This window comes from Sus scrofa, chromosome 2, assembly GCF_054392235.1.
Source record: "Sus scrofa isolate SSC_HxYL_T2T_F1_AM1 chromosome 2, Sscrofa_HxYL_maternal_Yorkshire_Landrace_v2.0, whole genome shotgun sequence".
NCBI lineage: Eukaryota > Metazoa > Chordata > Mammalia > Artiodactyla > Suidae > Sus > Sus scrofa.
This window is the reverse complement of record NC_139384.1, coordinates 41,905,255-41,931,781: the sequence shown is the minus strand read 5'-3', so window position 1 is coordinate 41,931,781 and position 26,527 is coordinate 41,905,255. Positions and strand designations below refer to the sequence as shown.

Sequence of the window (26,527 nt, the reverse complement as noted above, 5' to 3'; positions counted from 1 at the left end):
TGGATCCAGGCCCATTGATGTTGGTTGTTTCTCTTTCCTACCAGGGTGGAATTTACATGTTTCAGCTTGTGGACACGTACGCCGCCTCCTATGCCCTTGTCATCATTGCCATTTTTGAGCTCGTGGGGATCTCCTATGTGTACGGTAAGGGAACCACCCTGCCTGCCATGGAGGTAGGACTTAGTGTCGGTAGGACATCCACGGCAAGCAGGTTTTCCATACTTAAGAAGGCAAGGAAAGGGCTTCATTGCCGATCTTTAGGAACCATAAGAAAGTTGCGCTTTTATTTCCAAGCTTGCCTCAGGACCACTGGGATCTGGATTGAATAGAGAAACAAAAGATGGCTGATGGGGAAAGGTGGAAATCTTTGTTTCAGAAACCGCTGGGTCCAGGCCATGCCTTTGGGTATGGTCTGGCGAATGAATAGTTAATGCCTGTGGATGATGGCCAGACTGGGGGAGGAGGAGGGGAAGGGGGGAGGCTCCTCTGCAGATGTGAAAGTACATTGCAGCTTTGGTAGCCACTGTCTTTAGGTAGCTTGAAATGAAGGGCAGCATCATGGCTGGTCCCTGAGTACTATGGAGAGAAAAGAGAACACTGGCCTCACGGGTCCTCAGGAGAGGTTATGAGCACCTTGGGAGTCTGTGATGGAAGATCTCAAGCCTGGATTTTCCCAGGAAGAAACTACCAGTTCCCTCACAGTTTAGCCCTTCCTATCATCACCATAGCAACCTACATCTCACAATCAGTGGGGTCATTATCAAGAAGAACAGGAATGCCAAGTCAGCAGATGCCATCTTCGCCCTTCATGTGGCAGTGTCTGTGCTTGGGGTGGGGGACATGACTCACCAGGTGACCTCTTGGACCCCTCATATGCACTGCCAGTTGGCACAGGCAGGCCCTCTTGGGTACAAGGCACTGCTGACTTTCCTGTGCATGCACGTCTTAGCACCATCCCTTATATAGAAAAGGCCTCCACAGCAAATACCAGCAGGGTGGAAAATGCCAACTTGCATGATCCATCTGTCCTTCAAAATCAAAAAGAGAGGGTAAAAAGAAAGGCCGGATGTCACTTGGATGCATGATGTGAGTGAAAGATGAAAAAGCCCAAGGGAAGAAGAGTCAGGCCCCAGGGCTCTGCAGAGCTCTGCCTTTAAGCCGGGGGCCCAGCAAACTCACCCACCCACCCCCTATCCTTGGTGTGAGCACTTTGCTTTTAATGCAGTTTTTAGTTTCCTGTCCAGCAGGGGTTTGTCAGCTTCTTGCTTTCCTGAAGAATGCATTAAAATAGAGGATTATGGGGAACCAAAACATAAAAAGGAAAACTTCTTGTGCAAAAGTTGGGCCTCTCAGAAACAGGAAGATACTGGAGTCATTGTTTGCTATTGCAGAAGGGGAATTTTTCTCCATGGAGATAACATCCCCACTGCAGGGGTAGTTTAGTTTCTGGTTGGAGAAATGGCCAGGCATGCCAGCTGTCTTGTTGGGATCATAGGCCAAACTGCCAGCTCTTTGGGCTGATGGATGAAGCAGCCTAGAGCCTGCAGTGATGCTGTGTTTGAAGACCTGCATTTAGGGTGAGGCTTCAAAGAGCTTCCCACCTGAGCAGAGAGCAGCAGAAACCCAGCCAATCTGCTGCAGGGAATCTTAACGTTCTGCCCAGATACCAAAGGCTTTGCCAAGGAGAAGCCTCTGGGGCCCTCCTTTGGACACTCAAGCTCTCATGGGTCTATGGGTGAGCTGAAGTCATCAGATGGTCTGTTGGCCAAGTGAGGAAAGCACTTCATGGCCAGCCTGCGTGCAGACAGCCATCTCAATGACCTTCTCCACTGTCTGTAGCCTCACTGCTATTTGCTACAAAAGGCACATTTGCACAGTTCTTTCCAACAAAATAGGGCTGTTTGGTGTGGTTTACAAGCACCATTAAAACCGAAACCTTTGAACAGTTCTGTTTTTAGAACTTAAATAGCTCCTGCCCCCCACCAGTCCTCATCTAAATCTGGTGGTAGATTTTTTTGGTTCTGAAGGAAAAGATAACTCTTGAGTGCTTCAATCCCTAGATTTTGCAAATCTTCCCGGGAGTCAACCCAGGAAATCACCTGGACTCAGAGGACCAGTGCTGGGTTGGCTTCCAGGACCAGTGGACTCTATGTGGAGCTCAGATTGAGCTTGACTTCTGCTGTGTTGGCTGTAGGTGTGAACCTCCGATTTGGAACTGCATGGATTTCTAAGAAGTGAATCTTAGAAGAAATATTTGAAATATGCTAACATAACTGTTAGAGGTGAAGGGAAAAGCCTGCACAAATATATAGTTTACTCTTCAGAGGACAGTGCACTCATTATTGAGCTGATGAGACCCCAAACAGTTGAAGGAAGTTGAACTGGACTTGACTGATTTGATACCTTCCTATCCTGGCTGCTGAATTTGAAAAAATCTCCGAATTGCAGAGATTGGTATTTTTTTCTTGGTTCTAATGATCTTTAGAGTTTAGATTCTAGAGATTTCACATTTAAAAGACAGTAGGTATAATTTTTAAGTTTTATCTTTATTTTGAAATAGTAGATTCAATTTCTTAAGGCAACATTCTTTATAGGCCAATATCTGGGTTTGAGGTATCTAGAAAAGTGGAACTCCCTGAGTTTTGTGTCTGAGCAATCCCTTTAACAGATTTTTACCTAAAAGAATTGCTTTGAAAAAGTGATTTGCACTTTGCGTTTTCCTGGGTGCCAACACAGGGACTTTTTGGCTTTGGGAAGGACCTTGGAATTTAACTGCCACCACAAAGCTCTCCTGCCTGCTCATCTGCTTGGCTCTTCACTCTGCATTTCCACCAAACCTGGTCAATTGTCTTGATCTGTTTACATCTATGAAGTGTCAATATCAGGCTGCAGCCTCAAAGCCGAAGTGGTGGCTAGATGTAAAGTGGAATTTTAATTGTCGTAGGAAGCAGACTGCTAGGAAAGTGGATCTGATGATTACGTGCAGTCCGTGGAATCCTGTGGCTACCAAAAAGGTTGAGCAGTATACCCCGTCAGAAATTGTAAAGGGTGCTTCATAGTATTCTGAGACTTGGAGCAGGGTGAAGTACACACCTAGTGCCCCCCCCTCCTCCTCCCCCGGCCCCCGACCCTCCCAGACCAAAGGCAAGGGTGTGGTTTCTAAAGACAAAAGACACAAAATTGTGCAGGTGAAAGTGACTGGTGGGTTGAAGCAGGTCCTTGATTTACAGTTCAGGGTGGATTGGCTCTATGGAGCTTGTGGCGGGCCCATTCCTGGACACCAGAGTGTAGAACGGTAGCTGTGAGTTCACCACCATTCCCCCCCCCCATGCTGTTTTTCTGCTAATTAAGTGAGAAGCAGTTGCTCAGATCCCTTTTGGAGCACCCTTGCTCCTCCAGGTTCAAGGTCATGCAGCAGACAAGCCCCCATGTACATGCTCTAGGCTCTAAGATCAATTCCTTTATGAAGAGTTAAGCCTTGAAGAGGGCTGTGCACCAGTGGGAAGGATAGAGTGGCACAGGAAACCGGCAGAGGAAGCCATGTGAACAAAGGGGGAGGTAGCCGCTGACTCAGGAAGGGACTCAGGCGGGGACCTGGGCGTGAATCTGGAAGGGAGAGGGCTGTGGCTGGGTGGGAGCTGGAGCTGGAGGATGGAGGAACTGGAGACCCTGACTCAGGAAGGAGCAAAAGGCTGGAGGCTTGCCTGTGGCTGCCAGCTGGTGCCCCTGGGCTGCATCTGCGGGGCCAAGTTGGCAAAACAGAGCAATCACAGGACCTGGAGCCTGCTGGAGGCAGAGGCCAGGCATCCAGGGACCCCATGGGAGGCCCAGGGAGGGAGATGACTTTCCAGGGCTCGAGCTGACTCTGGAACCTGAGCCATCTCACTCTCAGTTCCAGGACTGCTCCTTTGCATCTAACTGCCTCTTGCTATGATGCTCAGAAGCCATCATCCTCCACTTCCTACAGCTCTGGTCCAGTTCCCCTTCTGGAGAGGCTGGAGCCCTTCTACTGCCATGCCCCTGTAACTACAGGAGGCCATCTGTATGTCTTCCTTGCTCTAACCTTGAACCCTGTCACCTCAGGTTCCCCCGTCGAGCTGCATGCCATCATCTCCTGGGGATAGTTTAATGGAGAGGAATAATCAGATAATAGGATTGATACTGATGACAGCAGTTTTGTTTTAATTATAGTTGATTTATAGTGTTGTGCCAATTTCTGCTGTACAGCAGAGTGATTTAGTCATACATATATATATATATATATATATATATTCCCTTTCTTATATTATTTTCCATCATGGTCTATCCCAAGAGACTGGTTATAGCTCCCTGTGCTGTACTGTAGGACCTCATTGCTTATCCATTCTAAATGTGATAGTTTGCATCTACCTACTCCAAACCCCAAACCTCTTCTGTATGTCTGTGAGTCTGATGGCAGAAGTTTTTGAAATCTTTCTTTTTGTCAGAGCCAAGGCCCCGAGTGCCCACAGAGGCTCAATGGAAACGAACCCAGCTAGTATCCGTGAGGATATGGGTTTGATCCTTGGCCTTGCTCAGCGGGTTAAGAATCTGGTGGTGCCGTGAGCTGTGGTGTAGGTCACAGACTCGGCTCAGATCCCATGTTGCTGTGGCTGTGGTGTAGACTGGCAGCTGAGGCTCTGATTCAACCGCTAGCCTGGAAACTTTGATATCCCACGGGTATGGCCCTAAAAAGAACAAACAAACAAACAAAAAAGTACCAAGGACCACTTTCAGTATCTCGTGTATGTTTCTGAGGGCCTCATCTTTGATTTTTGTCTCTTTTTGGTTCTCTCCCCTCACTTATGCCCAGAGGGTCTAGTGTCCAGAAGCCAGTTGCTTGAAGTTGTTTGCTAACACAAAAGGAGACAGGCAAACAAACGCAAAGATGGTCACGTCAGCTGCTCAAAGCATGCAGTTCTTGCCTATGGTGGTCTGTGGGGCCACCAGTCAGAACTACCGATTGTGGAGGGGCTTCAACTTGGAGTCCTTTCAGTGCCTTCAGCATGGCGATCCTGCAGTTCTGAGAAAGCCACTTTTCTACAAGCTCAGGAAACAGGACACAAAACTGATCCCTCCTAAGACATCCTCTGTGGCTTTTCCTTTCAAAGAATGGATGCTAGTTGTGTGGGGTCCTAGGAATAACTCTCTCCTCTGCTTTTCTCCTTATGTAGTTATATTGATCAGCGACCAAGAGGACCGCAATCCTTTGAGTTCCAACAGAGGGGGTGATGGCCACGTGGAATTTACATTGGTTCTCACCTGCCCTTATTATCTTACACAGAGCAGAGCTAAATTGACTTATGGAAGAGTATCCCTGGGAGGGTGGGGGGACAGAAAGAACATACAGTGAGTCTCCCTGGAGATCCTGAGACTTTCCTAATACACTGTGCTTATTGATCATAATCAACAGCATAACCAGAGTTGTTGCTGAGCCCATGAACCCCCCTCTGAAAACAGCTGCACAGGTGCATATGCCAGGCTGGGGCAGTGTGGAACCCAGACACAGGCTAGGCAGGAACTGAGCTTTTTAGATGTCACCGTGGGATGACATCTCCCTTGGAACCTTACTGCAGAGAGTATTTAATATCTATTTATCTTCCTGGCAGTGAGTCATTGGTCTGTTTGTTCCCTGCCTAATAAGGGTCATGCTGACACCAGGATGGGGCCATGCCAGCCAGTGGCATTTGAGTGAGGGGCTCTGGCGCTGTCCCCTGCCGCCTGACACCACACTTCATGCTTGCTCTCTGTTTTTCTCTTTGCAGGCTTGCAGAGGTTCTGCGAAGATATCGAGATGATGATTGGATTTCAGCCAAACATTTTCTGGAAAGTCTGCTGGGCGTTCGTAACTCCAACCATTTTAACTGTAAGGACTGTATGCTTTGTAGCTATTTGCACGGGTAGCACTCTGCATGCCTGTATGATGCTTTATGTTGAACACAGCATGTGTCTATGTATAGATGAGCAGGGGGCAAAGCTATGTAGAGTGAGTCTTTCAGCTAAGGAAACTTGAGGTTCAAAGAGGTGAAGTGACTTGCCTACAGGTGCCTGGCTGATCGGGTGCAGGTGCTGATCATGCAGTTTGGAGCAGCCCTGTGGAACGTTTCCCCTTGTGTCAGTCTGCCTCATGCAATCCCATTCCCCATGTGCTAACCAAGGTCCAGGCGCTGTTCAGAGTGCTTTATATGCAGCATCTCATCTCTCCCTCACAGCAGCTCAGTGGAGCTGGCATTATAATCATCTCCATTTTACAGATGGGGAAATTGACGCCCAGAGGTTATATGACTTGCTTAGGATGATACAGTTAATAGTTATCAACAGGCAGTGTGTCTGTGGAACCCAGGCAGTGCGTCTCCAGAGTTCTCATTCTTCAACACTACTCAATATAGCCTCTCTACAACTAAAATGTATAGCAGAAGTTAGATTTTTATTGCTCAATTTTATTGCTTTTGAGGACTACCTTGTCATCCTCAAGTGTAATGATGACATTTTGAGATCATCTGACATTCATCTTCCTAAAGATCAGAGCCCTTCGTGTGTCAGTAAATATGTGTATCCCGTGTCCTCTTTTATTGTGCCCTAGCTGCAGGCTTTGCCTTCATCCACTCTCCAAGCACAGAAATTAACAGAGACCTTGTCTTCCCAGCTCCTCCTCCTCGGTGGCTTGTGGGTGTGATCTAGGCAAAGCAGGAAGCTGGATGTAGTTCCTACGTTTCCCAGCAGGTGGCACTAGGAACCAGATTAAGACTCGCTTTACTCTACGCTGGACCAGCTTCTTTAAAGGAAAACAAGATAGTAAAAGTGTAAAGAAAACATGTATTTTCCTTTTGAAAAAAAAATCACAGAGTGAGTTTTAATCAAAACACCTCAACTTCTTTCTGAAAAGACAGAAGTTTAGACAGAAAAACCATTTAGCGATTACCTCCCTCTGCATTGACACAAGACCTTGTACAGAAGCCCTCATTTGTGCTCATGTTTCAGAGACTGTAATTTGTCTGAAAAGTCCCACCAGATTTTGGGGGATGAGAGTTGGAAAGGATTAAGAGAGATTTCTCAGTCTCTTGAATTTGGGACTGAAATGTATGTGAAGAATGGGGATTTACCTGACTGCTGGGAGGAAAACGGAAGACTGCACCCCCCCCGTTGCTCCCCCATCTCTGCTTGGCTAGGTCCCCCTGTTACCACTACACACCATTTATTCTTGGGTGAAATCAAAGTTAGAATCTGTTCCAGATTCTACCAATCTTTTTGTTCTATCTTGGAAAATTTTAAGCTTCAGAGACGGTTTTTTTTTGGGGGGGTTTTTTTTTTGTCTATCTAGGGCTGCACCCGAGGCATGTGGAAGTTCCCAGGCTAGGGGTCCAGTCAGAGCTGTTGCTGCCAGCCTACGTCAGAGCCACAGCTGTTCAGGATCCGAGCCTCATCTGCAACCTACACCACAGCTCATGGCAACGCCAGATCCTTAACCCTCTGAGCAAGGCAAGGGATCGAACCCACGTCCTCATGGATGCTAGTCGGGTTCATTAACCGCTGAGCCGTGATGGGAATTCCTTAAGCTTCAGAGAGTCTTATACTCTTCAGAAACATATCACATAATAATAATCCTCATGTCTACTTGTGGAGATCTCTTATTAGGCAGTCACTCTAGGAACATTGTTCCTTAAGCTCCTGACTGCCCTGCTGGGTGTGTGAGTCTTCCCCCATTTTACAGTTGCCTGAGGTTTGGAGAGGCTAAAGTGCTTGCCCAAGGCCACCAAGCTTGCAGGGGACAGAGTAAGAATTGAATCCAAGCCTATCCAGGCTTCAAGATAATACATTTCCATCTTGCCGTATAGCACTGGGAACTATGTCTAGTCACTTATGATGGAGCATGATAATGTGAGCAAAAATAATGTATATAAGTATGTGGGACAGGGTCACTTTGCTGCACAGTAGAAAATTGACAGAACACTGTAAACCAGCTATAATAAAAAAATCATTAAAAAGAATAAATAAATAAAATTTGAAAAAAAAGATAATACATTGCCAAACAAGTTTCTAAAAGCCTGGTTGCTTTCAGCTCCAAGTGGAGTTTGGCCAGTTCTGGATTAAAATATTCCTAATCGTTAGGGGCAGAAAGTTGGGGAAAAGGGATTCGAGGGACGTGCTGTGTTTTTTTCAGAAAGTGCCTCCAGTGCGCTGTGCTTACACTAGAAACCTGCGGAGGGTTCCAGAAAATGTTTCTCATCCCGTTCCCCTTCTGTGTTTGGGAGATGGGGACAAGAAGAAGTGATGGATTCCATCATTGCCATCCACCCAGGGCCACCTTCAACTGCTGTCAGCCAATAGTCAAGCAGGCCCGGCTCAGGGGCTAAATTACCCTCTCCCGTGGCCAGGCTCATCTGAGGGTGGGGTTTTATGGCAGGAAGGTGATGGCACCAACAAGTTTGCCCAGATACATGGGATGTGCTATTTGTGTAACCAGCAGTGGGGATCAAAGGACCAAGCCTAACACTTCTTTCCTGCCATTTGTCCTTCTGTAACATGGCGATCTGTAGTATGCTGGGCTGAGCTGAGATGATGGGTTTAAATGACTTCAAAACCCCTGAAAGAAAATTGATCATTTTTATAGGTGCCTTCACAGATTTATAGAGCTATAAATATTCTCTGCGCAATTATTGTATACATAGTCAGATCACGTTACTGAATTATGCGCACACATAAGCAGATGTAGTGCTATTTATATAGTAAATGAAATGGAGCAACTTACCATAATTACATTAGGACGTACTTCCAATAGACTGGTTAATAAAGCTTATAACTCTAGGGGCAAATGTTTAAAAGGGGCCCTAGACGAGATCATTTCTTAGAGGAGCAGTTTTTTCGACAGTTGTCTTCAGGCTCGTGGTACTTGGAATCCATATATTGAATTACGGTTGCATTGAAATAATCACTTGCCCTGGAAGGCTGGGCTTTGCCGCAAAAATATAGATGCCTTACATTTGTATAAAGCTTCACAGTTTCCCCAAATGCTTCCAAGTATTATCTTCCCTGACACCATTCCCTCCGGTTATTTTCAGGCAGCTCTTGTACTGCTTAAGATAGGATGAGAGAGGTGAGGAGGAGGGGAGGGCTTGGGCGGTACACTGTTCTAGGCTGAGGCTGCTACAGGCAGGATGAATACAGGGAAGAACTCAATTTTCTTTCAATACAAAGACTTGGCTGGAGTGGTTAGAACCCTTGTCCTGTCTTGGTCGGTGCCTCTTTATTTTCATCATCTCTGTTCCCCTATTCCTCTTGTGCCCCACTAACCAAGGCGTCAGAGGGTTCCCATCGCTGCTGCCAGCTGAAGTGTGCAGTGATGGAGATGATGGGCAGACGAGGAAACACGGCCTCTCTTAAAACTGAGGGGTGACACCTGAGTAAATTTCAGACTGTTGTTCCCAGAAAACCCCTGTGTTGTATATCTGGTGTGAAAGAGATCTGTCATATAGCAGAGAAGTCTGAGACATAAAGGTCCCTTAGCTAATTAGTGGTAGAGCTGAGATTAGCCTGCTGCTCCCCCGAACTCTCAGCTCACTGGGTGGTGATGAGGCCCATTCACCTTGCATCAGTTGAGAGGGGCTGTGCCTCCCCTCTCTTTGTCCCACAGCTTATTATAGGACCAGACTTCCTGCTTGGCTGCTGCTTGGGGACCCCCTCAGCTGGCTTTTGAGGCAGTTCCTGGAGATGGGCCATTCCACATTCAAGGTGAAAGCCAAGTAGATTCAATTCAATTGTTACATTAACCTAATGGATTTTTTCCCCTTATAACAGAAGCTTGATAATGTGTTATAGAAAGTGGAGACAACCCCTTAAAAACACCCGCAGGAGTTCCCAGATGCCTCAGCAGGTTAAGGATCCAGCGTTGTCACTGCTGTAGTGCATATTTGCTCCCTGGCCGAGACGTGCTCCCGAGATGTGACTGTGGAGGGAAGACTCCACATGCCCTCTAACACCCTAACACATGTGTGTTTCTCTTTTCTTTCCAGTTTATCCTCTGCTTCAGCTTTTACCAGTGGGAGCCCATGACCTATGGCTCGTACCGCTACCCTAACTGGTCCATGGTACTCGGGTGGCTGATGCTCGCCTGTTCTGTTATCTGGATCCCAATTATGTTTGTGATAAAAATGCATCTGGCTCCTGGCAGATTTATTGAGGTAATTGTATCAGCTCCAAGTAGGAGCTGCCATTCCCTCCCAGGGGAAAAACTTGGAGAGCTGGGTGTGTTAAAAAACAAAAGATTTGGTAAACTTATTCTATAAGGAGACTTGGTGATGAAGCGGTTACAACTATTGCCATTTCTATTAAACCCATTTTTATTACGTGTTATTCCTCAAATGGATGGGCTCAGCCAGTCTGCAGGCTGAGCTGCTATTATGCTCTTCTTCAGAGCAGGAATGGTTCTGGGGGATAAAGGATCAGGGCGCTCTCTCCTGGTGCTTCCTCCCCCTCTCCTCATCCAGAATTTAAATCCTAATGTTTGGCTTTTAACCACACATCAGATTCCCCCTTTCCTGGTGTTCCACTCTGTCCAAGGCACCCCCCCCAAAAAAACACCTAGTGCCATTAAATTTGAAATCATGACCCCTTCCTGTAATGCCTGTGTTAGGGATGGCTGAGGGGTCCAAGCTGATTAAAATGTCACCATCCCCGGAGAATGTCATGAAAGGTCAAGGGCATGGCGGGTATAAGGTGATGCTTGTCTTTGTCACTGAGTCTCTTGCTGGACTCATTTCCTATTTCTAATGCAAAAAATAAAAATAAATAAATAAAAATCCCCACCCTCACTCCAGAGAGGATGAGAAGGGGTTTGCCACTTGCCAAGCCACCAGCCTTTTGTTATTCACGAGAAACCACATGTTCAGACGTGCTAGGAAGAGATCAGCCCTGCCTTGTCTTGGAGGTCCAGAGGGCTGCTGTTTTAGATCAGACCAGTGCTGCTCAGGGTCTGACCCAGGGCCGGCAGCATCAGCACCACTTGGGAGCTTGTTGCATAGGCAAACGATCAGGCTCCAGCTCTGCTTGGCTGAACCAGAGGCTTGGGGAGATGGGACTCTGGGGTCTGTAGTTTAACAGGCCCCGCCCTGCCTCCAGGTGATTCTGATGCATATCCAAGCTTGAGAGGCACTGGGTTAGACCAAGGTGAAGGAACACCTGCTGATGAGGGTAGTGAAGAACAGCTGGATAGGTTTTGCTCTAGGTCCGCTAGATTGCGGAAGAGAGGTCCCTGGAGCATCTTGCGCAGGCTCGGGAGGGGAGAAGCAAGATGGGAATAAAGCGTGTGAGTGAATAAGTAATACGAATATCCATGCAATGGGGAGGTAGCCTTTGTTTTTATTGGACTGAAGATGGAGACAGAGTGGATGGAGGGAGATGCAGGAGTTTTCTTGCTGAAGCTGTGTTCCAGTTTTCATCCTCAGGAAGTTCTGTCTGTTGCCTCCTTAAGGTAAATGAATGTGGCCGCCTCACCCCAAGGCATGGCTTTGCTCCAGCCTCAGCTGAACCTCCCACCCACTGATTCCCAGAAGTTTCCTTCCCTCGGAACAGAAGCGGCTTTAGCCTCTGCTTGCTTTTGTCTTAGGCTGAAATTCTCTAAACTGATGAGTCGGCCATATAAATTTATTATGGTTGATTTGGGACACAAAGGTTGCAAACCGATGATTAAGGGGAGATTAAACTAACAGCCATAAGAAGCAGCTTCACTTTAATAGGTGATAAACACATAATCGTTCCCTCTTATGTAGTCAGAAATATGTTTTCTTTCCTTTTTCTAGAATATACTCCAGTCAAATTATGTTTTCTGTGTAAAGTTTAGTTGAAGGATTAGAGACAGTCCCATTAGTTTTAGTTCATCTGCAAGAACCCACACTTTTGAACCAAGTCAGGAGCATATATTTTTGTCAACAGATAAAATCTTTGTTCACTCTTGGCAATGTATCTTTGGGGTTGAGGGTTTTTTTTTCCCCCTCTGGCCATTTATATACTTTGGGGAAATATGCTAAACGAAATCCAATTATTTTGATGTAACAACACACTGTTGAGACTACAGAACAAAAGTAATTGAGTACGTGTCCTTTGCAGAATGTGCTTGGTAGTGGAGAGAGAAGTTTGTGTGGATCCTCTTCATTTGGAGGGAAAAAAACGTATAATTAAAATCTGGGCCCTTTATCCTCTATTAATCTTGTGCAAGGCAAAACCCTGAGCAATTGTAATAGTGCTTTTGCAGGGTGGTGTAAACAATTTCAAATGAACTAAGCTATCTTTAACGCATCCCTGGCCTCGTTAATGAAAGGGGCTGATCTTCCTAACTGCTCCTCTTGCTGGGGGACCTCTTGATTCCAGGGGGGCGTTCTGGCAAATGTGGCCACACACAGTCTGGGGAGGGGTGGGTGGTGCCTAAGGGAAGAGAGGGCATTGCTTCTGTGACCCCGTGTGTCTTTGGCTTCATTGCAGAGGCTGAAGTTGGTGTGCTCGCCGCAGCCGGACTGGGGCCCCTTCTTAGCTCAGCACCGTGGGGAACGTTACAAGAACATGATCGACCCCTTGGGAACCTCTTCCCTGGGACTCAAACTGCCAGTGAAGGATTTGGAACTGGGCACCCAGTGCTAGTCTGATGGCACGGGATAGCCCAGACTCGATTCTGTTTCTCCTCTCCTCCTTCCCCTACAGTTTTCTCCAGCTTTTGTCCCATTTTTCTTCTTCCTTCTCCCCACGTCTCGGTTCATACCCGTGCATGAGAGTGGTTACGTAGAAAAGTAGGGCATAGTGTCGCATGCTGTAGTGAAGAGCTAGCCGGATCACTCGAAGCGTGGTTTGCCTGTGTCCTTGCTGTCAGCTTCCAGCGTGCTTTACTCTGAAGGCTCAGGTCAACTAGGCGAGCGCTTTCCAGTGAAGTCCCAGGTAGGGATGCATGAGTCAGTCAGTAGAGAAGCATCCTCTGTGGTTGTCACTGGTGGTGCCAGCCAGGCATATACACAATGGCAGGATCCCAAGACTGTTACTTTGGACTCCTCTGAGCCATGGGGTGATTTCATTCAGACACACCAGGTTCAGGGCAGGGGACATTTGGAGGGTCGGCAGGGGTCAGAAAGTGTTTTAGAATAAAAGGAGGCCTGTGGATTTGGATACTACCGAGGTGGTGAAGTTCCCATTTCCATTCATGACTGAGGCTCTGTCTCCTTTCTTTGGACCAACTGTCTCAAGAGCAGCAAGGACACAGATGCGTTATCTCTGCAAACTGCCAGTCTCAGTGAAGAGTCGGTTCTCTTCTCTCTGTTGTCTTTTTTTTTTTTTTTTTTTTTAAATAACCGTATTTGTGAATTCTTAGAGTCATTTCCTCCACCTCTGTGCAAGAAGCCATGGTATTATTATTTGTGCCTAAGGTCGGAAGTTCATAGCAGGGCGCCCTCCTAGTTTCTCCATGGCGTCTAGCACAATGTCAGCGTCAATGTCGTCATCCCGTATTTCTATGGGCTGTAGATACCTTGGCTTTCAGCCTTTGGGAAAACAAGACTTACCCTGGTTTGGTAAGGCACAAACTCTTAAAAGACTCTTCTCAGTTTTCACTCTTCACTTTTTCATTCACAGTAAATGACGATTGTGGCCATAGAATGGAAGAAATAGAGTTTGAAGAGAAAGCAGCCATCACATTTCTGCACTGATAGTACATTTTAGGTCACTGTATTAACAGAGATTTCTGATAAACACAGGTTAGGTAAGTAGCAAGTGAGCCAATTGAAGCTATAGCTTTTTAAGACTGCATTTAGCTAATTCAGTTTTAGGAGTTCTCAGTTCACAATACTCACAACCATACCTTAATGAGATCAAATCATACGGCTGCAGAGATCGGTGAAGCCGTCCGTAACCTTTCTTATCTTCTTGTATCCTGAACATGCACATATGAGATTTTAGAAATGTGGTATGTATTTCTGTAGTGTGCACTTGTAGTGGTGTTTTCTGTTCTTATAAGTATCTTATGAAATCACTGTAGAGATGGTGAGTATAGGCTAGTGTAGTCTTTTTTTTTTTTTCCTTTACAGTAATAATATCTAAACCTAAATTTGTTTCCTTAGGGGAGACCGTTTCAATCACTTTCTTATTTGTTTGTCTTCATGTTACAGGGTCTCAGGCAAAGTTTTCAGTTCAAACCTTGTATATTGACGTGACATTTTCATCCTGTTCAACAGTAATGAAACCCAACAACAGACCTTAAAGTAACCCCCCCCCCTTTTTTTTTAAAGTCTTCATTTGTTAAAGAAAAACAAAACAAAACAAAACTCATTTCAGTGCGCTGTCCCTTTTCTGGGGCCAATGTCATTGTTATCTGCCAACACCCATGTGAACTTCCGGTTTTCAAGCATAGCCCGTAGAAGAAACTTTTAGAAAAGGAAACAGAGATGGATTTCTGACTTTAGGTTTTCACCTCTGTTGTCTGCAGGGCATGTTTGTTCTTCTCCCTCATTGTTCCCCTTTTCTGCTTACGTCCCAAAGCGAGAACTTAACTAGAATCTGTCACGGAGACTAAATCCTGAGCTTCCCCTAGACTTCACTTTAGGAAGCTGAACCCCGGCCTCCTGGTCCCAGTGTTTCCTGGAACAACTTGCCCGCCATTGACACTGGTTTCCCCAAGAAAGCCATACTGAAGAGCAGCCCCCACTGCAGTAGCGGATCCTGCATGCTTGGTACCAAAAATCAGCTTCTCTGGTGGATAACCGATGGGGTGGGAGAGGAAGGGAGGACTAACTTGGGTTTGGAAATGATCTGCAGCCGTTCCAGTTTGAAGGTTGGGGAAAAGAGCTGAAATCAATTAGCATCCTTCCAAGGGACTGGTAGGTTTGTGTCAGGATGAGTGGTTTTGGCTTTCCTCTCTCGCCTCTTGGCTACAGCTCGAGTCTGATGCCGGATGCCAACCCAGTTTCTGTTAATTGTCGCTGTTGTGATTAAAAGAAGGGGGGGGGGCGGGGAGCTCACGGATGCTGCCAGATTTGTTTTGTACACACTGTGAGCTAACTTAATTGTGAGAATGGGGTGAGCCTCACTAGCCCCTGTGCTTTGTACTTGGGGGCAGCGACGTTTGTGTTCAGTATAATTTGCTAAGATCTGGTAGCTGTTCCCTGAGCAGCTGTTTTTTTGTTTGTTTGTTTTTTGTTTTTCCTTTTCCCTGCAACTTTTCAGTTTCATGTACAGTTTCCTTAAAGATAGAAGATTCTGAACTTCTCTGGAAGTGGTTACCTTGTAAATTTGGTTTTGCCTATTTCTACGGCTGTGTTCAACTTTTGAGGCTTTCCTTGCCAGAGATGTGTTCAGTAGCTGAGCTGTTTCCAGTCGTCGCCAATCTACGCATGCTGCACCTCCCAGAGACTTGGCTGGGACACTAAGAGCTGAGATGCATATGACCAGATGGATGTTTCCCTGCTATTAAAATGCACAGTCAAGTGGAAGGGAAAAAAAAAAATGAACAGCTTTGTCATAAACTGCCATTTGAGTGTTCCCCTTCAAACTGAGGCAAAACCTGAGTTAACTGGAGAAAGACTTTCATTGGTTCACTGTGCAGAATGGTGGGGTATTTTCCCCTTGTGAGATTATTTCCTAATACCAACAAATGCCAGAAACCCATTCTGAGAAAAAAAAGCCATATGTTAAAAACAGTAACCCTGTAATATCCTTAAAAGAGAAAAAAAATGTATATGTCTTAACTATTGGTCTTGTGGCTTCTTATGCTAATATTCGTCTTGTGTCTTAGTGACTTTGAATCTCTTTAAGGCTGTGTGTTTGTCATGTGCAAATGTGTCCAGTGTGGTCTTTTTTTCTCTTTTTCTTTTATATTTGTTTATTGCATGAAATCTGTGGTCAATGCAAACTCTTGACGGCCTCAATGTCTGAAATTTCCAATGTCTATGTAATATGTCAGAAATGGGATCAGCTTGTTTTTCAGTGAGTGGCACTGGAAAGGGACATTTAACACATGACCTGGAAATGGATAAGACTTGGGTTGTCTTTGCTAATGTTGCACTGGAGTTAAGTTTTCCTTTCATTAAGCTCTAATTCTGTTATCTACGTGTGCCTCAGTGCTTCCTGATAATCTTCACCTGTCAGCCTGGTTTTCCCATGCCTAAAATTAAGATGTTTTTCTTCCCTCTTTGTTCCCTTGGCCATCGGTCATCATTCTCTTCCCAGAGACTTGCACATTAACTGTTGCTTAATGTAAGTGTGATGGCAAGGTCATACCACTGCTGCACTTGGATTTGGGTCTGTGACATGCTCGGGTGAGGGCATGCTGGGTGGTAGGTTATCTTGCAGAGGAAAAAGGCTGAGGCCAAAGAATGCACAGCACCTCTGTTTCATACTGGGTATCATGCAGAAAACCTCCAGGCTGGGAGCAAAAGTTTGGGTGATTTAATCTTGACACTAACTGCTCTGCCAAGTGGCCCTAGGATTTGCAAAAGTGAAGCTTCCTACCTTTCCTGGATTTCGTTTCAACTGTACAGAAAGCCCAAGTAAGTTTGAATTGTGGTCCCTGCTTGGGTCACCTCTGAACAGCCTGCAGCCAAAGAGAAAGTGTTTTCAGATGGGGCGCTTGTCATCTCTGAAGAGCAAGCAGTGGTTTGATTTGCCTGTCATGGATTAAATACATCTTCAGGTAACCATTTGCCTTATAGGTGTATTTTATTGTTAGGATGAGACTTAGTACCTAACTAGGAACTGTTTTGTCTCTCATCTTTTGATCTTCTTTTGCACTTTATATGGACCTATCATGGCATAGGTTTATTCTTAAATTGTGTACTTGGCTAATGCCCTAAATGCAGGCATCTTATGTGGTCCTGTCGCCTATGAATAAAGATAGTTCCCTAATCAGGTCCTTATATTTTTTCATTAACTGTACATGAAGAAAGTATATTATGTTATAAATGATGCATCATATATATATCTTATAGAGTACATATTATATATCGTGCATTATTCATTTAAGAAATCATTATTCTTGAGGCCCTACCTCAGATTTTGTATTTATGTGTACAAATGCAATTTATGGTATTATATATTTGCCTATTATATACTGATATAAATTAGAATTTATCCTACTAATGTATGAGTTCACAAAACCCCAAATAAATGTCAGTGTTTAAAACGTGATAATTACAGAATTGTGTCTCTTTTAAACCCATTACCCACATTCTTTCTCTCTTAACACATGGCCTTCAGGTATCGCCAGGATTGATCTCTTTTGTTGGGAGAAACCTGGAGCAGGAATGGAAAACTGTCCTCCTGGGAAAATGAGATATTGCACTGCTACAGAAACAAATATCAATTAAATTGTTATATTCTTACCCATCAGAAGACACTATTGTTTGCTGAATTATTAATCACCTCTCCTGGGGAAGGAAAGAGAGGGAGGGAAGGAATCTGAATGGAGGAACCAGGCACGTTAAATCCTTGGCTGTATTCTAATGACCATTTTGTCCGTCCTCAATTCAACTTTATTGCAATTCCTCAAACATTCACATCACTCCTCCTCCGAGTTATACCCCAGGCAACTCTGAATAAAAAATAAAACAGTCCCAGAGCTCATGGGACTCAGAGCTTAGTAGAAAGACTACCCATATTAAGTCAACACACAAGCAAATCAATAAATGTCATTCCTCTCCTTTTAAGTGCGCAGAGCCCCCGTGTTCCCTGCCTGGAGAAGGGCCCTGAGCTCTGGTGTCATATGTAGACTGGTAGCTGGGCAATTCCTGTCTGGTCATGTTAACCCAGAAGCTTGACCCTGTCCTCCTCCAAAGAATGTGAATACGCTCCACCTGCGACTTGAGCTGTGGGCAGCCTCTGGGGCTGCGTGGGCCATGCTTGGTGGGAAAAGACATAACTTCAGAAGCGGATGCTGCAAACCCCAGGCCAAGGGTGTTGCTGTCCATCCTATGGTAACGTAGACTTCCAGCCCTGACAGGCTTGTCCCTACCACTGCACTTCACAGGGCAGATGGGGCAGCAAATACCAAACTCAGTGTAAGACCTCATTGTGGAAGAAAAATGCTCAACAGCATTAGGGTTTGGTGTTGGCTCGTCATCCTTGAATTCCTTCCCGAGATCCCTTTGCTCAGTTGTAGTTTTTGTTTGTTTATTTGTTTTCTTGGCCATGCCTGTGGCATGCGAATGTTCCTGGGCCAGGGATGGAACCCACACCACAGCAGGGACAACACCAGCTCCTTTAACTGCTAGGCCATCAGGGAACTCCTGCTCAGTTGTGTTTAAACTTTTTTTTTTTTTTTTTGAAAATTCTCAAACATATGTAGAAGTGGAGAGTGTGGAATAATAAACTCCCATGTCCACGTCACTCAGTTGCAACAATTATCAACTCATGTCCAAGTTTATTTCATAGAGCCCTCTCCCCACTTAGAACTGAAACATTACCTCTTTGGAGTATTTTGAAGTAGAGCCCACATGCCATGGAATTTCACTTGCATATGCTCCATTGTGTTTTTATACCTTTTTATTATGTATTTTTGACTTACAATATTGTGTTAGCTTCAGGTGTACAGCAAAATGACTGTATGTATATATATATATATATTTTTTTTTTTTTCAGATTATTTTCCTTTGTAGGTTATTATGAAATATTGATTATGGTTCCCTGTGCTTACAGTAGGTCCTTGTTGGTTTCCTATTTTATATATAGTCATGTGTGTATGTGTATATACCCCTTTAAATAGTCTCCCCCTAAATGGGTATGATGATCAAATGTGGGAAGCTTAGCACTAACACATCCACAGCAGAACCAATCTGCTTTGGGCTGTTAAAGAGGACGCAAGGATCCATCCAGAAGGAGCTGACAGTATTTGCTCTGATACCTCCCCTGGCTTTCTGCATCCCATCTTTCATCTTGTTTTCATGTTTGGGAGCTATTCTTCCCCTTGGACTTTGAGGCTCTTTTCTTACTGCACTCACTCCTGCAGCTTTTTTTTTTTTTTTTTTTTTTTAATTTTTATTTTCCCTGTGTACAGCAAGGAGGTCAGGTTATCCTTACATGTATACATTGCAATTACAGTTTTTCCCCCACCCTTTGTTCTGTTGCAACATGAGTATCTAGACATAGTTCTCAATGCTATTCAGCAGGATCTCCTTGTAAATCTATTCTAGGTTGTGTCTGATAAGCCCAAACTCCTGATCCCTCCCACTCCCTCCCCCTCCCATCAGGCAGCCACAAGTCTCTTCTCCAAGTCCATGATTTTCTTTTCTGAGGAGATGTTCATTTGTGCTGGATATTGGATTCCAGTTATAAGTGATATCATATGGTATTTGTCTTTGTCTTTCTGGCTCATTTCACTCAGTATGAGATTCTCTAGTTCCATCCATGTTGCTGCAAATGGCATTATGTCATCCTTTTTTATGGCTGAGTAGTATTCCATTGTGTATATATACCACCTCTTCCGAATCCAATCATCTGTTGATGGACATTTGGATTGTTTCCATGTCCTGGCTATTGTGAATAGTGCTGCAATGAACATGTGGGTGCATGTGTCTCTTTTAAGTAGAGCTTTGTCCGGATAGATGCCCAAGAGTGGGATTGCACTCCTGCAGCTTTTGATTGTTCTTTGCTTTTATTCATGCTTCCTTCCTCTGATTCTCCAGATGTCCCTCCTGGAACTAGAGATTCAGAATCTCACTGTTGCATAGAAGTCCAAGGTCATTTATTCCAGCATCTCTGATGCACAGATTCTTCCATAGCAGTCTGTTTTGTGGGGACTGGATTTATAAGATGTGTGTAGGATGGGTAGTCACTGTCTGAAAGATTCATCATAGAAGCCTTTTACAGCAGAAAGCTCCAGTGCCTTTAAAATAGCTCAGCTTTACAAAAACTGGATGTACTTCTCTGACTTTTACATTTAACTGCATAAAACTGAGACCGTGTGTGGTTTGAGATACTCCTTTCTTGCCTTTGAGTGTAATCTGTAATTTTATCACAATCTTGACATTGTCATTTAACCTAGCCCCATTCCCTTTTCCAGGACATTTCTCCAGACACTTGTAGGATGAAGAATATAACGTTGGAATATAATGAGGCTCTGCATTGAAGCAGAATCACATTTTCATCATTTATTCATCTATTCACTCATGTATTCTTTTTTTTTTTTGCACTTAACTATGTCTTAATTATGTCAAGACATTAATCTATTTCCAGTACTTAATAGTTGGTGACACATAGTAGATAGTCAATAAATGCATGAATGGGCAGGTATTGAGTATTGGCTCTGTAAAGGGAACAGAGCTCAGTGTTATAATGTGTAGGAAAAACATGAGTAAAACTTGGTCTTTCTCTCCAGGTTACTCAGAGTGAGTAGGGCTTTAAAGACTGGTACTTTAAAAAAAGAAAGAAGAAGAAGAAAAAAAGAAAGACTGGTATACATGTTGCCATAATACACAGTGGGAAGTACCAAGTGCCACCACACACAGGATTTGGGAAAAGATCATACTGAAGGGGTTCAGAAATTCCTTCTGGCTGAGAGCATTAGGCAGGACTTCATGAAATAGAAACATGGGGAGGATTTTGATCTTGAGGAAGGTATTAGGACAAGCTTCCTGGCTGGATGAAAGCAAGTGAGTGATGGTGTTGGGGTTGGACAGATATACCCTTTCAAGAAAGAGTGGTGGGCAAAATTGGAAAGTAGGCTTATAGGAAGTGAGAACTAAGGCTGAAAATATAGTTTAGGACTTTACAATCAGGTGCCTTCAATGGCAGCATGAAGAGTTCAGATGCTTCCATGGAAGGTTCCTGAATTATAGAGAGATTTCCTGGCAGAGGCAGATATGATTCCAGAGACAAAGCACTGTCCTGGACTCAAGTGCCAGCTCTTTACCTTGTTAGCACAGTTTCACTTTCCCCATTTGGACAACTGGAACAATTATACCTATCTCCCATAGTCACTGTGAGCGTTAAGTTACAATTTGTACGTGCGAATTTAATACCGCAAATAAATGTTGGGTATTTCCTGTTAGCGTCACTTCTGTGCATTCAGAATTCTGACCTGGTCACTGTGCCAGGGGTGAATCGAAGTGAGGAAAGACATGAGGTAAGAACACTGGCTTGACTGTGTGAGAAACCAGCCTTTTCAAAATGTTAGAAAGAATACCACGACACCAGGTCATAAGTCTAGAACCAGAGAGGTCCGTTAGCAGGTAATCTCCTTTCTGATTCATGTGGCTGGGGCCATCTGGGGTTATATTTAAAGATTTGAACAATCAGCATGGAGGTGGCACCCACCAACAGGGATAGACATGGCAGGGAGGCTGGAGCATGGTTTGGAGACTCTTGACCTGCCAGCTGCTGCTATGTTGTTTCTGGATCTTGGCAAAGTCTCAGAATTCAAAGGAGGCCCTGGGGCAGGTGGGGCCTTGAAGGGGGACTCAGGGGTCTCAGGACAGCCTGGATGTTCTTATACTCTTACTTGGTTCCTCCTGTCTTCTCCTCTCATGCAGGACGTGGAGGCTGACAGATTCTGTGGTTATTTATGAGGGCTGCTCGTTTGCACCTTTTGCCATCTCCATCCCACCTTGGGTTTGGGGAGAAATGTGCAGAGAGAGCTTTGGGCCTTACCTTCCAAGGTTGCATGAATTCGATCTTTCTTGGCTGTGGGCTTTGAGATAGACCACACACAAAAAACCAAAAACCAAAAAACAAAACAATAGCAAAAACCTTACTCTGCCCCAATAGCTGGAGAGGGGGAGAGCACTGCTAAGTATGGGCTCATGACCATCTCAATGAGCAATTTCTCTCTTTTCCTGCTTTCTTGTGAGTGCTTCTACACACCCTGTGTCTTGGGGTGAGGGTAAGAATAATGATGAGTGTGTGCTAGACCTGTATTGGTATTTTGCAGAGTTGGTATAATGTAAGGGAGTGTGGTGGAGACTGAATTTCTGTTTTCAAAGAAGAACATTTCTGACTTTAGCTAGGTCTGTTGTCACCCAGCCAAAACATGACATTCCCAGTTCCTTTGCTGCCAGGTATGGTAGATTGACTACTGGCTCCACTTTTCCACCCCACCCCAAATCATACTTGGCTATGTCCTCATCATGGGTGGATTGGATTGTACTTGTCCATTGACTTTACTAGCATGTAAGCAAAAGTGACAGTGTGCTGATTTTGAGTCTAGAGCTCAGGAGACCTAGCCTGCTTCCAAGTCCTCATTTGTGCCTCTTTGTGCCATGAGAAGAACATGCAAGTCGTGGTTAGTCCATTGGTCCAAGGAATGTGGGAGACATGTGGGCAGAGTTGTCCAGCTGACCTACAGACCTGCTGTAGGAAAGGGAATCAGCCCAGCCATGGTAGGCTATGGCAGAAGTGCCTGACTGAGGCTGGATGAGCTGAATCCTAGCCAACCTGCCAATATGCAAGAGTAAATGCTTAGTGTTGGATGCTACTGAAATTTGGTGGTTGGTTGTTATGCAGCAATAGCCAACAGATACAAAGAGAGTGATCATGTGACTAAGTTCTACCCAAGGTTAAGTAGAAGTGATACATGGGGCTCCTAGGCATGCTCTTCTCCTTCTCTTCATTTCCTTCCATGTTTGGTGTCTGGAATGTAGATATAATGGCTGGAGCAGCAGTAGACACACTGAACCAGGAGGATAAGAACTATATTTTGGGGGTGATGGAGCAGAGATCTGGAAAGAGACTGTGGACATCATAGGGCCACTAAGTTACTCAACTCAAGAACTTTTTTTTTAACTTGAGAGTGTCTTAAATGTCTTTTATGTAAGTTATTTTGGGGGAATTTTCCTGCTCTGTGAAGCCAGATAAAATACTTACTGATAAAGGTAATACAGTGAACTGAGATGACTAGAAGGAAACCCAAGGAAACACTGGGAGATGTTTGCAGGCCCGGAGAATGTTCATGGCCTGTAACTATGGAAAGCTGTCTAACAGCACTGGAAATGACCACTTCTGTCTTACACATACGACAGAGCCAGTCTTGTGAACTGATGTGATAGGGTGTTGCCTAAAGCAACTAGTGCAGGCTCTCCCTGCTGAGAAACACTTTCCCCCTAGCACCATCCCACGGCCTGAAATTCCACCAGTTCACTGCTTTGGGTCAGCAGGCCTGCTCATGGGTGCTATACTTGAGAGAGTAAGTATAAATGAATGCCTTCTCCTAAATCCCCGCAGAGGGATGGTAACAGTGTTGAGCACATGAGACTTCTTTAAGGTCCAGAAAAGAAGGGTAAGAACCTTGTGGGGAGCCCCTGGGCCACTGGATAGTAGGAGGAGCCTTTCTGGAGGAAAGGTTGAGAGTTGACCCCTGCGGTCATTTCTTCCCCACCCTTTTGATTTCCATGTGAGGGGTATTCCTTAAACATGCCGAGCCCTTTGCTATACACTCCCTGCTCTCCCCACTTTTTATGGAGGAGGCAGACAGCCACTGGTCCTAATTTCTCAGTGACATTTTCACTGTCTCTCTTCACCCCGAGTGATGGAAGCAGATGGCTATGCCAACGTCCAGCCTGGAGAGAGGGCAGATGGCCAGTCCATTTGAGCTTTCACTTGAGGCTGTACTCTCCCAACATTGTCTCTCTATTCATAAAGGTGATTTTTGGCCACCTGCTCACTCTTTTATTTCTCAATAAAATAACTTGTGCAGGAAATTGGGCTGCTATGTACTAGTCTCTCACATGACCTTAACAAGGTGACTGAATCCACAGGCTTCGTCCTAAGAGAAACAGTATGGCTTAACAGTTAAGTGCACTGATCCTGCAGTCCTACTGCGTAGGTTTGAAGCTCAGCTCAGGCACTCATTTGGCAAAAAAAGCTCAGTTTCCATATCTGTAAAATGGGCACAACAATTCCACTTATCTAATTGGGTTGTTTTGAGAAATAAATCCATGGAAAGCGCTTATCTCAGAAACCCACACCAAGTTACACTTAATAAATGGAGCCATTCTCATTCTGGTTAGTGTTGGGGCAAGGCTTGTTTCTAGGGCCATTTTGAGGGTGCTTTTTCTTGGTTTATAGGACTAGATAACATGTGCCCACATAACACTTAACCTGGATATGTGCAGACCTTGGTTCTTCTCAGAAAAACTCATCCAAGGTTATTGATGATATCGATTAGGAGGATTTCATCCAAAGAATTATGAGATGCCTTTACCTTTATGTCCATGTATAGATTTTTCTGTCTGTCTTCCTACAGATTTACACCTAGCTTTTTTCTAAAACAGTATTTGAAGTTGCAAAACAGAAGGACACTAGTTAACTTTGCAAAATATGAGTCCCTCTAATCTGGATGTCATTGAAATCTATTGTAGTAATTGGAGTAGAGAATAGACATATATATTTTTAGAATTCTTACATTCACATAGAGACAGAGGTCCATGCATGAGTATATTTGTTGAACTCCTCTTTATGATTACATGTACACATGTTTCAGGAAATGAAAATACCTACCCAGGTCCAGGCTTGCACAGTTTCAGAGAGTATGGGGCTTACTGGGTTTGTGAAGGAAACTTGGGAGTCTTTGCACTTGCCTGGACTCTGCCAGCAAATTGGCACTTGTGGCAGTTTGCTAGGGCTGCCAACAAAGCACTCGAAACCTGAAGGCTTAAAACAACTGACGTTTAGTCTCTCACAGTTCTGGAGGTTAGAATCTGAAATCAAGGTGTTGTCAGGGTCATGCTCTCTGCAAAGCCTCTGGGGGGATGTCCTTTCCTGCCTCTTCCAGCTTCTGGTGGCCCCAGGCATTCCCTGGCTTGTGGCTGCAGCTCTTCAGTGTCTGCCTGTCATACCCTTATGTCTGTTACGTCTCTGTCTTCACATGGTGTTTTCCACTTCTTATAAATACACAGTCACATTGAATTAGGGCCCACTAATGACCTCATCTTAACCTGATTACATCTGCCAAGACTCAATTTCTAAATAAGATCAAGTTCATAGGTGCTGAGTGTTAGGATTTCAACTTTTTTTTTTTTTTTTTTTTAGGGGGTGTGCAAAATCCAATCCATAACAGCATGAATCTTCAGTTTTCTCTAGTTTTATAAGAAAATATGTTACATTGTTCATCCATAAATACGAAGGCAGTTGAAGGCAGCCTGTTTGGACAAAGGAGCATGATTTAGGGAGGGAGACTATGAGGCAATAAATGCGATGGAGGCTTTCTCAGCCTTGGATACTAAAGAGGAGTCTTCCTCGTTTCTCCTCCGAGGAATCCATTGCCCTCCACAGAGTCAGCAGTGGAGCAGTTCTGGGGGCCAGTGGGACAAGCAGTGTTTGCCTTGGTGACGGTCAGCAAGACGTGTTAGTTCTCCATGCTGCTTCCTGGGAGAACATCCCCTGATTCATTTAACAAAACTTGCCGAGCTCCTAAAATGTGCCAGGCACTGTTCTAGGTGGAGAGGTACAGTGGTGAACAAGAAAGACAAAAATCCTCTCCTGTGAGGCTTGCATTCTATGGGGTGGGGCGCATAATAAATGCCACCAAATAAATCGATATATCACATAGTAATAAGCCCTATAAAAAATAAAGCAGGTTTAGGAGACAGAGAGCGACGGGCACGAGGTGAGAAGCTTCTTTAGGCAGGGTCTCCCGGAGGAGTCGACATTTGAGCAGAGATTTAAGTCATGTGAAAAATGAACCACTCGCTGGAGTTCCTGTCATGGTGCAGCAGAAATGAATCTGATTAGGAATCATGAGGTTTTGGGTTCGATCCCTGGCCTTGCTTGGTGGGTTAAGGACCCGGTGGTGCCCTGAGCTGTGGTGTAGGTTGCAGACATGGCTTGGATCTGGCATGGCTGTGGCAGTGGTGTAGGCCGGCAGCTGTAGCTCTGATTAGACCCCTAGCCTGGGAACCTCCATATGCCATGGGTATGGCCCTAAAAAGAGCAAAAGGAAAAAAAAAAAAAAAAAAAAAGAACCACTTGAAAATTTATGGAAATTATGCAAAGGGTGTGAACAGAGGATGTTTGAGGAAGAGTAGGAATCTGGAGTGGAGGGAGGGAGAGAGGGGGAGAGAGAGGCTGGGAAGGTGCATCGGCCTTGTGAGATGTTTGGATTTCTGCAGAATATTATGGAAAGTGCATGGAGATTTTTGAGCAAGGAAATGCCATCTGATATCTGTTTTAACAAGCAGACTATGCTTGCTGGGGCAATGACTGAATTACAAGGGGCATGTGTGGAGGCAGACAGAACAATTGGGAGTCTAGGGCAGTAGCTGAGGGAAGGGGCAGTTATGGATTGGAGGAAGGTGGGCATAGAGAGGGGTGGTGAGAAGTGGTTGACTTGGGATTTTTCTTTAAGGTCTACCAAGAGGGTTTGTTGGCTGGGACATGAGGGCATAAGCAAAGCAAGTCAAGGGTGAGCCTGGGTTATTTGGTTGGAATGCATGATGAAGACAGGTGCCATCTCCTCAGAAGGCAGCAGGGAGTTTGGGAGGGGGAAAAATATCTAAAGTTTTCATTTGGCCATATTACAATGTTTTCATGATGTTAGAGAAGTTTTTCTAAAAAC

At 44.8% G+C, this 26,527-nt stretch overlaps 1 protein-coding gene across 3 annotated transcripts in view; it reads left to right on the top strand.

Moving 5' to 3' along the window:
• Positions 1 to 17,172, top strand: part of SLC6A5 (solute carrier family 6 member 5) — a 95,205-nt gene extending 78,033 nt beyond the window's left edge. For all 3 annotated transcript variants that reach the window (XM_085011747.1, XM_021083251.2, XM_085011746.1), the window contains 4 exons: positions 45 to 144; positions 5,784 to 5,884; positions 10,029 to 10,196; positions 12,493 to 17,172. In XM_085011747.1, coding sequence (XP_084867873.1) covers positions 45 to 144; positions 5,784 to 5,884; positions 10,029 to 10,196; positions 12,493 to 12,648 — 525 coding nt within the window. In that variant the 3' untranslated portion in view covers positions 12,649 to 17,172. The remainder of the gene's footprint in view (positions 1 to 44; positions 145 to 5,783; positions 5,885 to 10,028; positions 10,197 to 12,492) is intronic.
• The last annotated feature ends 9,355 nt before the right edge of the window (positions 17,173 to 26,527 follow it).